Genomic DNA, 13,216 nt, shown 5'->3' with positions numbered 1-13,216 from the left:
CACCAGTAATCGTCAAGAGTTGTCATTGCTTGTCATCGGACCACCGCACATAGAGGAACACTTTAATCAGAGCGAAATCCTCTAAAACCAACTCGAGGATTCAGTAGAGAACATAACTCTCGACCCTCCCTTTATGGTTTCTTCGAGGTAACCATGATTTCTAAACCTTTTCCTAGTTAGTTTGAGTCTATCTTTGCATATCTTGTGACTCAGTACTGTTATTGGATGTTTTTACACTTCCTTTGAAAAAACCTTGAAAAAGAGATGTCGTGAAAGTTTCCTTTTTATAAAATAGATTTCGTTTTTGTGACCTTTGTCGAACCCCAATCACATTGGTGTAATCAGAATTTCAAAATGATATCTCTTTGATGTGGACCTCAAAACACCTCTTTATCCCCTTTTCAAATTGAATGTGTATCTAACCTTGAATATTAATGTTAGTCTTGTCTTTGAAATCTATACTAAATTGTCTTCGATTTGCTATATAGAGCTATTCGTTTGGACGAATGGACGCAAACCTAAGAGATCTTAAAACAACATCGTGAGAAACTAACAAGAGAATATAGATAGGTGAGGGGAGTTTATGTTTGTTTACAACTTTTGATACCATAGTTAGGGTCAAGAAACCCAATTATGGGGATTTATGTCTGTTCCTGTGCATGTTGGTTTCCAAGAAAAATTGTGTTTTTAACTAATGTGATGTGATATATATTGTTATTGATGAATGAAATTGTGAATGATGTTGTCGTTGTAATAATTGGAATTTTTGGGAAAAGTCTTAATTATAGAGGAGACTTTGCCCTAAATTTTACATTTGTTCTTCTATTTACTTCTTTATTAATTTTTAAATGGGCATAAGAGTTCGTTTTGTATACCATTCTTCTCTTTAATTTAGAATTTTCCCTAAAATATAATTTGGTGGTATTATGAATTGTTATTATATGAGATTTGTGTTGTTTGAAGACCCTGAGAAATGTGCATCACAAGCATGAATTTATGTGTATGTGTGTGTGTGTGTGTGTGTGTGTGTGTGGAATGTGATTGCTTGTGACATCAAGAATTATTGTGGTTAATGTAAATCCTTGGTTTAGATACATGTAAAAATTGAATTATGTTTTGAAATATGAATGATGTTCTGACATGTGAATGATGTATAATTGTTTAATCTATATGTGTGTGTGTGTAATTATTCACGTATTTGTGTATCATTTGGTGAATGTATATCGCAAAAAATTTACTCTCATTTTCATAATCAAATTAATGGAACTTTCACTTAAAATTGAAATGTCACATTTTAGAGTTAGTGATATCGTAGTAACGAGGTGGGTCGTTACATCAGGGGATGACTTTGAGTTTAAACATGGCTTCCTGCAGATCACAACTGATTTAATGAAGCTGCCCACAAGGATCCCATGAAGCATTTGAAGAAATTCTTGAGGTTGGTTAACACTGTCATTTAACCACAAGTTACCCATGAGTATATTTGGTTGGAAAAATGATGTCTAAGAAAATGGAGACCATGACGAGGACACTAACACAAATTTTATCTACCAGGCTTCCACCCCATATTTGTAGTAAATGTGGGGAAGCTCACAAAGGAGAAAAATGCCACGTGAGTAAGCCACTGCTCAAGCCAAGGGGGAAGTAAAATATGTTGGTGGGTAGAGTATAAGATATGATCCCTACTCTAACACTTGTAGCCAAGTTCCCATGCAAGAGCATAATCAGAATTTGGATAAGCCTCCGCATATGAAGAATTAGAGGCCAAGGAAGGAAGATAGATATGACCATTACTGGAAGAAACCATGATGAAATATATGGCCTCAAATGATGAATGCATAAGGTCTATGGAGACTCATTTCTCCAACATGCAAGCCCATCTATCTTAAAGAGCTCTTGGCCCGCTTACTTCAAAATTAAAACTAAAGCTAATCCTAAGAAGAAGGAAGTAAATGTTGTGAGTTCTGGGAGTGGACAACTTATGACATAGTTTAAGAAGAAGGAGAAAGTCACTCCTCCACTAGAAAAAGAGGTACTAACACCTCCTTAGGTAAATATTTCCTTTTTCCCAAAGAGTGAAAGACAAGAGTGAGGATGGGTATTTTGCTAGATTTGTAGCGATGCTAAAAAAATTGCACATTAATATCCCTTTTGTTGAGGTAAATGTTCAAATGCCAAAGTATGCTAATTATTTAAAGGAAAGTTGGCAAACTTTGCAATAATTAACCTCAAATGAGTAGTGTTTTGTAGTGGTTTTAAAGAGACTGCCTCTTAAGCTCACAAATCTAGAGGGTTTTTAAGTGCCTTGTACTATTGGTAACTTACAATTTGATAGAGCCTTATGTGATCTGGGTCAACATTAATATGATGTCTTAGTCTGTTTATATGAAGTTGGGGTTACAAGAATCCCAACCTACTATCATCTCTCTTTGCTTGCAAGCAAGACTCTTACTTATCCAAAAAGGATAGTGGTATGGGTTACAAGAATCCCAACCTACTATCATCTCTCTTTGCTTGCAAGCAAGACTCTTACTTATCCAAAAAGGATAGTGGAGAACTTGCTAGTTAGAGTTGAAAAATTTATTTTCCGTGCTCACTTTGTGATTTTAGATTTAAAAGAAGATGAATAGTCTTAATTATTTTGAATCTCACTTCTGCAAATATATTTTTACAACTACTTCCTTTTTATATAAAAAGATATAAATGTAAATATATCATCTTGAATATTCTTATTTTAAATCTGTTTTTAAATATCAATTAATTTAAGAAAAAAATTAATAGGAAAACTTGATTTCAATTATTAAAAGTTAAATTTAATTAAAATATTAAAACTATATCCACATTTTGTACCGACTAAAATGTATCAAATTAATTTCTCTGTGACGTGAGAATCAAATAATTTTCTTAGAAATGCGTGCACAATCTATATACTCTTTTACATACTAAAAAAATACATAATTTTGAACAACTTGCAACAAGCACCCAAACCATGACCAATATTCCCCACGTGAATGATGATTGGTTCATATTAAAGGATCTACTGGCGCAAAGCTGACACGTTGATTCAAATATCTTGTGAACAACAATAATAATATTAATAATAAAGCATGATAAAATAAGTAACAATTTAATTCTTAAAAAAATAATTAAGGATACATTTGATATACAGCGAAAGAGAGAACAAACACAAATAACACAAACTTTGAATTACAGAACAACTTTATGTTTTGTGTATTATTTGGTGGTGGATAATAGATAGTATAAGTAAAAAAAAAGTCCAATTTTGTACAATGCCCTTTTAAATATTAATAAAACTTATATCAATTATGTTAATACAATTATTATTATAATTAAAATATAATTATTGTAATAATATATGTTTTAATATATAATAATTTGACTATATAACATATATATGTATATATATTAACAATTTGTGAAAAAATATCAATCTTTTAATTTTATTTTTTTTTGTTTCCGATGAGTCTTCTCCTTCAAAAGTAATTCGGTTGCAAACATGATGGCACACTAAATATGAACATCTCTTCTAATAAAAATTCAAACCTCAATTCACCACGTTGGAGAGACTACTTCTATTGTTAGACTAAACTTCCATTGGTTTCACTCTTTTAATTTGATGCTAGCAACCAACAAGAAAAAATAATAAAGGAGCCATTTTGAAGTTAACAAGTTTAATTTTTACTGTAAGTTTATTGGGTCCTGTATGTATATTTTTATAATTTTAGTTTCTATAAATTGATGTTTTTTGAATTTTAGTTTCTATAAGATATGTTTCTCATTTTTAGTTCTCTAAGTTTATATTTTTTTTTAATTTTGGTTCATGTAAGATTTTAATTTTTTTCATTTATAGTTTTCATAAGTTGATGCTTACAAGAATGAAAATTGAAAAAAAAACTTACATGAAGTAAGAATGAACAAAATATCTTATTAAACTATTAAATAAATTATATCTTGATCTATTTTTTTTTTTCTCATTGTAATATTGGTGCGGTATATTTATAGTTTTAGTGATTTTTACCTTAATCATTTTTAGTGAGTCATTTCTCCCATCCATATTTTATTTGTTCCGTTTTCTTTAAAAGAATATAGAACCTTGTAAGACTGACCAAGAATCGGTTTTAACACTTCAAAAAATTGGAATGGATAAAATCATTGTTTTTCATTATTTATTTATTTTATTTTTTAATTTAATCAAAATTATTTTTAGTAAGCATAAGACTTAAATATATTTTTGGTCTCATAAATTTATATTTTTTAAATTTTAATTCCTATAAATTTATTTATTTATTTTAGTTCTTGTAAATTTATGTTTTTTGTTTAATTTTGATCCACAAAAAATATTTTGCTTATTTTCAATTCCGATATATTTTTATTTTATATGCCCGAACTTGTGAGAGATATAAATGAAAAAAAGTTATAATGAGACTAAAATAAGACAATGAAAACTTATAAAGAGTAAAAATGAATTAAAAATACCCATAATAACTAAAATTGAAAAAAAAATACTAACTTATTTAACAAAAATGAAATAAATAAGAAATCAGAAGAACTAAAAATGAAAAAGCCCTAACTAAAGGGAAAAAAACTTATTTAAGTGTTAAGGTAATAGAAAAGTATCTGTAAGACATTAATCAATAATCATAATTTTCGAATGTGTAAAGAAGAAGGGTTGATTTGTTCCTCTAAAATAAAATAAAGAAGGGTTGGTTTGTCTTCTATCCCTTCTCTGTCTTTTTCCTTCTCTATTAATTCTTATCTGATTCATTTGGCCGAATATAGAGAAGGCGTCATTTCATTTCCACCAAACACCAAAGAAAGAGGTGAAGTCAAATGGTCCTTAGTTCTGGGAGTGTTGATGCTTGAGTCTTGACGGAACGAACGGAAAAGGGGATCTCAATGGACAACACCAAGCCCCTTATCGAACTGGAACTCGACGATGATGGCAGAATCAGAAGAACCGGTTCGTTTTCTTTCTTAATTTTTTCACTTTTAATATTCTTTTCTTCAAATTTTCCATGACCAGCTCTTCTGGGTTATAAATATCTCTTTCTTTTAGTATGATTAAAAATTTGAAAAGTTATGAAATAGGTTTAAGCTGGGACTGCATGCTAAATTCCTATTTGCACCGACATGGTTGTTGCAGTTCCTGATTTTCTCATTCATCTACCTCATCAATATGAAATCTATTTAGGGTCTCAATTTTTGAAAATTAAAGTTGGAAAAATTGTTATTTTGTTGAAAAGACAGCCAGCGTTATGTTCATATTTTAGTTGGAAAATGCTAAAGGATATTAATTGCGATATTCATTTTTATTTCCAGTATTCTAATTAACTATGAAGCATTTTTTATTATGTAATTTAATTTTAGAATTTAAATACAGCTTATGTTTACTTTTTACCTTGACTGGTTACTGGTTAAGATAACATTAGCCTTTTTCTTTATCTGCAATTCTTTTGAATTAATATTCATTTTCATCTTTAGAAGTAATATTTTGTATTGTATTCTTTCATTCTTGAAAACTTTATCTTTGGATTTGCTCTCTATATCAGTGGTTAAAGCGACATGGATCTCTGAATAACTTGATTCTAGTGGTTAATAAATTAATTTTTTGGAAGAATGAAATTGTTCATAAGTTGATAATTTAGTGAGAGTAAATTTATCAACCAGTTGATGCTTTGGTAGATCAATTTTTATGATTTTATAGACATCACATAAGCTTTCAAAAATTAAAACAAGTTATCACTTTCAAGAATGTAAATTACATTTATATCAAGAAAGACCATGTACCAAACAGAGAAACAAGGAAAGACCAAAGCTGAAAAAGTAAAAACTGAGTATCTTGTGCAGATTTGACTTCTCTTAACTCACTTTAGGTAAAGTAAGTAATTTCTGTCCTTAATGAGAAAATCAACAGTTAATATTCTAATACATTCATGATTTGTTATGCATGTACACACAATATAAATTGCTGATTTTCCAATCCAGAATGAAGCTAAATAGAACATGTTTGTGTTTTGTTTCCAGGGAATGTGTGGACTGCTAGCATACACATTATAACAGTGGTTGTAGGGGCAGGGGTGCTGTCTTTGGCATGGGTTATGGCACAACTAGGATGGTTAGCTGGCATAGCCAGTATCATTACCTTTTCAGCTGTCTCCATTTTCACTTACAATCTTGTAGCTGATTGTTACAGATATCCAGACCCTGTCACTGGCAAGAGAAATTATACTTATATGCAGGCTGTCAAGGCTTACTTAGGTATTCTACACTTTCATAATTTGATTATTTCAGTACCTGATTTTTTCCCCCAAGTATTGCTACTGATTAGTTGCCAGATACATAACTGTTAGTGAGAATTAAACATCAATAAATAGTTGACAGCTAATTAATATGCCCTAAAATAGTAAAACGACACAGATACATGGCAACTCTGCGAAGTTATGAATTTTAAGAGTTGCACTTTAGTGAAAAGATTGTAAATTATACCTTAGTTGATCCATAGGATTCAAGCTCAAGTATCAAGGAGTGTTCAATAACTCGCACATTGCTCAACCAGCTGAGTTAGAACTTATTAGTGTAAATTACACCTATTGATTGAAAAATGAATTTATGATGAAATACATGTACATGTATAAGAAATTAAGAAATTGTTAAAATTTACTTATTTTTTTAATCAATAATATAGCTTTATACTTTATCTTCTGAAATATTTAATGGAATTGGAATCATACCACCAAAGTTAGACATTTGCTTTTGTTCCTGGCTTATTTCAATTTATTAATTCCATATTACTTTGGTAATAGGTGGAACAATGCATGTGTTTTGTGGATTGGTTCAATATACCAAGCTCGCTGGGATCACAGTGGGGTACACAATAACTTCCTCCACAAGCTTGGTGTACGTAAAATAATTACTACTAAAGAAATTTTTTTGTATTTATCACAATATGCAAATGAGATGATCAAAGTCTAACTTTTCCCATGCGTAAATTATTCTCTAGGTCTGATACTATTTGCAAATCTTTATATAAGTTTTTCTTCTTTTATGTTTTATGATGTGAGTGTGATATGGCAGAGCAATAAGGAAAGCAATTTGCATCCACAAAACAGGAGATGCAGCTTCTTGCAAGTTTTTGAATAATCCCTTCATGATCGGTTTTGGGATCTTGCAACTTTTCTTGTCCCAAATTCCAAACTTCCATGAGCTTACATGGCTCTCAACTGCTGCCTGTATCACCTCTTTTGGTTATGTATTCATTGGCAGTGGGCTGTGTCTCTTGGTCGTCCTCTCAGGTACTTTTTTGTCCTCATTAAATTATCGAAATAGTTGAATATTAATTACCAGATTTTACTTATAGAAGTATCAAGTATCTGTCTGTTGCTCCCTCCGTTTTAATATTTTTTGGGACAACCAAAAATATAGTATATAGATAATATGAAGGCACCAGTGGTGCAATAATGCAATACATAAACCGAAAACAGCCTCTAAACTGAATACTACCCCACCACAATCAGAAGTTTACAAAGTATTTATGCAGCCATATAGCATAAATAAGAACTAATCTCCGATGTATGCATATTGATAAAGAGCCTAGTTTGAGGCACCTTACAAACAAGAGCTATTGCTTAAATAAAACCCATAACAGTGCATGCGTTTATTTCTTTTATTTTTTTAATTGTTAAATGGTAATTCCACGTCCTCACAATACTGACTCATCATTTAGTCATCCGTTAAATTAAACAAAAAACGTATGCGAGAAGAATTATACCAAAATTGAGAATTTTTTGAAATCTGAAAATTAATATCTCGAAAACAAAATACGACAACCAAATTCGTAGATTAGAAATTAGTTTATCCGATTATTTATAGTTCATGATAATGTATATATTTTAAGAATATTAATAATATTTTTTAACAATATTAATAATGTTTTTTAACTAAAATGTTGTTGTTAAAAGAATTAAAGTATAATTATGAATTGATGAAGTATATAAATGTGATACTAGTAAATAAAATTACTTTTCTGAAAGTTAATTGATACTTTTAAATTTGGATATAAACTAAAACAACTGAAATATATTTATGGAACCATAAAATATTTATGGAAGGCACTTGTTTTTCCTGTCTAGTTATATTTAGATATGTGCTCAATACTATTCAATGGGATTTGACTCCTTACAGGGACCGGGCAGCTCCGGTAGGATAGATAAATACTTAAGAATTTTGTGGCCACACAAACCTTTGAGTCTTTCTCTCTCGTAACGGAGCTATTTAGAACCCTCTAGGTACCTGTCTGACTCTGCCATGAGTGAGTTTGACGGGAAAATCCCGTTTTGGCCTAGATTTTATATAATTATGTAATTATTTCATATTTTATTTTTTATAATTATTAAAATATAGAATAATCCTTTTAATAGTTAAATAAATAATAAATTAAAATATGTTTTTTGTCCTGATACGGTTAGTACATCTAAATTTATGTGTATGGTTTTTTTACATGGTTTATATGCATGACAGTAAAAAAATATCATATCTTACATTTATTATATGTATAATTAATGTAAAAATAATATATTTTAAGTTTATGAGATGAAAAACGTACTGGAAATTTTATAGAAATAAATTTTGAACATTTTCTTATTTACGAGGATGAAATTACGAGGATGAAAAATATATTTTAGTTTGAGTAATATTATAATTATAATATTAATTATTAAAAATTTATTAATTAAAATTATAATTTAATTCTTAAATATGTTTGTTTTTTATTTTTTTTATTAAATTATATATATAATGATTGAATTGAAATGTAATCAATAATTTAATCTATAATTTTTGTAAAGTATATGAAAAAATATATATATTTTTTAAAACGTGGGATGGATTTCAAATCCGAAATCCCCCGCCCACTGTTGCCACCCCTACTAGTACTTGAGAGAACCCGGACTCAATTAATTGGGCCTGAAGAATCAACTAGTCACGGGACACAGTGACTTTTTTCTTTTTTTGGAACACGGGACTCGGTGACTAAGGGTGTTTTTTTTACTCTCAATTATAAATGTCCTGGATTTTGAGTAAGAAAAAAATAATATAAACTACATTAGAACTTTTAAAAAAAATTATATATTAATATTTTTGAAGAAATTATTAACAAAAGTATTTAGATAAAAAAAATGAAGTAATTTGAAATTAAAATTGTGAAAATAAAAAAGTTAATTGAGACACGTATAATATACTTTTTAAAGATAAACATGTATGCAATTGATGATATTAAATGCGGGTCAGTTATATGAAAAAGTATGTACGATAAGTTTATTAATGTTTATAATTTATAATTGCTTTAAAAATTCATACCCGAGCTTAATGTAAAAGTTTTACATTTATAATATATAAAAAATATTTTTAAATTAATAAAATATTATTGATGCTGTGTAAATATTTTTTTTTAATAATGCTGCGTAAATATATTACTCAACATTTGGCATAGAAAACTAAATATTAATTAAGTTAAGCAAAATGAATAACTTATTAAAGAAAAACGTTAATATTATTTGATATAAAAGCTCAAAAACATGTATAACAAAAATGAAAATGAAACGCGCGTATTTTTTATGATAATAAAAGTACATATAAAAGTTGTCATCATATTTTAAGAATAAAAACGTAAATTTATTATACTGAGGTGAATTAATGTACTTAGCTTTTTCTTCCCCAGAGATTACTTAGAATACAAGCTTAGGATAAGGTTATGGATTGTTGTGGTTTCTCATAGGTCAAGCTACAAATTGTGACAATGAAGTTGGCTCGAGTATTTTCGGTGGAAAGCTCCAGTTATCTATTTATGGTCCATGGCCTACTCAATCTTTAATAAATGACCAAGTTTTACAAAAATCAAACTTTTGTTTTTCTGAAGGAAAAATCAACTTATTATTCGGCTTTGATTTTAACATTGTTACTCTTACGTATCTTGCAACAGCGCAAGGGGTCCAGCTCCAAAATCTAGTTGTGGATAAATCTAAAATTCAAATGGATCAAGTGTCATTATAAAATAGACAGTTATGATTCTAGGAATCCCTTCTAAATTGTCAATTTTTAGACTTTGGTTATCACATCAAACTTGTTGTTTTTGGTTTTTTTTTTTTTTTATAGGCAAATGTTCATTGTTAGTATTGTTAATTTTTCTTAGCAGGGATTGTTAGTATTTTTTTTTCTTCATGAAAGATGTTTTGTAACATAAAAAAAACACTTGTATTTACAACCCCATTTTGGCAATATATGTACAGGAAAAGGAGCAGCAACCAGCATAACCGGAACCAAACTACCTGCAGAGGATAAACTTCTGAGGGTTTTCACTGGATTGGGAAACATAGCTCTTGCATGCACTTACGCTACTGTTATTTATGATATAATGGTAACACACAGTTCACTTATTTTCCACTAATTTAGCAAACTAATAAAGAAAAATGTTATTTGTACAATAATTTATACTGCAATTTTTGTGTCTATTTTTTTCTTGTACATTATTTATTATATGTTATAACGATGAAAGATAAATAAAAAAATAATATTATATAAATTTCTATTTGAATTGTTGTATATATATATATATATCATATTTCATTAATAAAAGCTTAGCAAATAAAGAGATGCAAGCATCTCTAGTGTCATCTGATTATTCCATGCTTTGTTTAGGACACATTAAAGTCCCATCCATCAGAAAATAAACAAATGAAAAGGGCTAACGTGCTAGGGGTCACAGCAATGGCAATATTGTTCTTGCTATGCAGTGGCCTTGGCTATGCTGCTTTTGGTGATAACACACCTGGGAACATCTTGACTGGATTTACCGAACCCTTCTGGTTGGTTGCACTGGGGAACGGATTCATCGTAATCCACATGATTGGAGCATATCAGGTTCGATCATTCTTTCACTGAAACATAATTAAGTTACTCATTTTTAATTTTGTTCTTGTAAAATATTTTTGTATTTAATTTGTAATTTACTGAAATATACGCTTTTAATCCGTATCATTATATTTCTGTTCTTGAATAATGACTTGATATAACGAGACCGTGTTACTTGTCAATAATCTGTTTATCATGTCACTGCGTAACGGATATTTTTTTTGAAGGGTGCTTACTATTCAATGGTAAAGACTGAATATATAATTCAAAATAATGACCTGATATAATGAGACTGTGTTACATGTCAATAATCTGTTTATCTTGTCACTGCTTAACGGAATTTGATCTTACATTGTTTTAATTGTGCAATTTTGGTCTACCATGTCAATATATTCATGCCGATGTGTGACTCTATTGTACTCCCACATTAGTATTTCAGTTGAATATTAAATATAATACACAATTAAAGTAGCAGGAGACCAAATTTGCAAAAGAAAAAAAAAGAAAGAGAAAACAAAGACGGAACCAAATCTGCTCTAACTTTTTCTTGTAGTGATTAAACTTAGAAATAACTATATGCTTAAGGACAAAAAATTTAAGTTTTCTTTCCGTCTGGAAGTTGATGGTGATATTAATATATGGTTGACTACTTGAGCATTGATGTCTAATATGTGTGAGAAATCAATATTTTGTTACAGGTGATGGGTCAACCATTCTTTCGTATAGTTGAAATAGGTGCTAACATCGCCTGGCCAAATTCAGATTTCATTAACAAGGAATATCCATTCATTGTGGGCGGTTTAATGGTCCGTTTCAACTTGTTTAGATTAGTTTGGAGGACGATTTTTGTAATATTGGCCACAATTCTTGCGATGGTAATGCCGTTTTTTAGTGAGGTTCTTTCCCTTCTTGGAGCAATTGGGTTTGGGCCTCTAGTTGTCTTTATTCCCATACAAATGCACATTGCTCAGAAAAGCATTAGGAAACTATCATTGAGGTGGTGTGGACTCCAATTTTTAAGTTGCCTGAGCTTTATTGTTTCACTGGGCGCTGTGGTAGGTTCAGTTCATGGAATTATTCAGGATTTCCACAAAAGCGACCTTTTCATGTACAAACAATAGTCCCTTTGGAAACCAAAATCTGAAATAAATACCTTTCTATATTAATATATGGCATTTTGTTATGTATCTATTTATTTATAGGTGTTTGACATTTTTTGGTTTAGTTTCTACTCTTACAATCCTTTAGGTTTACTATCATACAAAGAGTAGTGATACACAAATCACCAAATACAGTGGTGGATAGTACTGCTAGCCCTCGCTTTGAGGTGACAAGTCCTGACTCGAGGGGGCGTGTTGAGAGTCCCACATCGAGAGGTTAATGAACATGATAAATGCTTATATAGCTGAGTTGATTATTCCCTTATGAATCGGTTTTTAAGAGGACCTTTCGGATGCCTTTGCTGCACTTTAACAAAGTGGCTAATGTCTTTTTTGCATATTCAATTCCGAGACCCAACTTCAAATCTCAGAAGCAATTTATAATTGTCAGAAATTTCAATTCCACTATAGGTTCATTATGTATCATGGACTCATTATCGTGTTGTTTCTCTTCATTATTTTTTGGAACAACAACTAAATGAGTTTACTGCTAGAGATACAAGCTAAAGAGAGTTGTATTCTAACTTCTTTAATTTTTACATCTCGTGGAACTATACTTTCACAAATTTCACCAACCTTTCATTTCTAGTTTCAACAATTCTCATACTATGGTTAGGACAATAAAACATACACCCCTTTGACTTTTTAGGATAATCAACGAAATATCCATTGATTGTTTTTGCATCCAATTTTCTTTCTTGTCGATTATAAATCCTTATTTCTGGTTGGCAACCCTAAACATATAGGTGCCTTATACCAAGTGCCTTATTCGTCCACAGTTCAAAAGGTGTCTTTGGAATTGCCTTACTGGGAACCATATTTAACAAATACATGGCAGTTTTCAAGGCATACATCCACAGAGATATGAGTAAAGTTGAATTGCTTAACACACTTCTAACCATATCCATTAAAGTTCCATTACGTCTTTCTTATACACCATTTTGTTGTGGTGTACTAGGTATTCTGTATTGCGCACAAATGCCACGTTTCTGAAGGAATTTAGCAAATGGACCTCGATGTTGCCCAATTTCATCATATCTTCCGTAATACTCATCATCTCTATAAGATCTAACAACTTTCACCTTTCTGTCTAATTACCTTTCTACTTTATTCAAGTAAATTTCTAAAGC

General features: G+C 30.2%; 1 protein-coding gene across 1 annotated transcript; it reads left to right on the top strand.

Annotated features, from left to right (window-relative positions):
* Window positions 1-4,697: 4,697 nt before the first annotated feature.
* LOC100810628 (amino acid permease 8) lies at window positions 4,698-12,092 on the top strand. Its single transcript, XM_003544625.5, has 7 exons — window positions 4,698-4,981; window positions 6,046-6,279; window positions 6,825-6,918; window positions 7,096-7,313; window positions 10,305-10,432; window positions 10,714-10,935; window positions 11,625-12,092. The coding sequence occupies exons 1-7, from the start codon at window positions 4,918-4,920 to the stop codon at window positions 12,045-12,047; spliced, it is 1,383 nt and encodes a 460-aa protein (XP_003544673.1). The 5' UTR covers window positions 4,698-4,917; the 3' UTR covers window positions 12,048-12,092.
* Window positions 12,093-13,216: the final 1,124 nt, after the last annotated feature.

This window comes from Glycine max, chromosome 14, assembly GCF_000004515.6.
Source record: "Glycine max cultivar Williams 82 chromosome 14, Glycine_max_v4.0, whole genome shotgun sequence".
Classification (NCBI taxonomy): Eukaryota; Viridiplantae; Streptophyta; class Magnoliopsida; order Fabales; family Fabaceae; genus Glycine; species Glycine max.
Note: the sequence above shows the minus strand (reverse complement) of the source record. Positions and strands in the feature narration are given on the sequence as shown.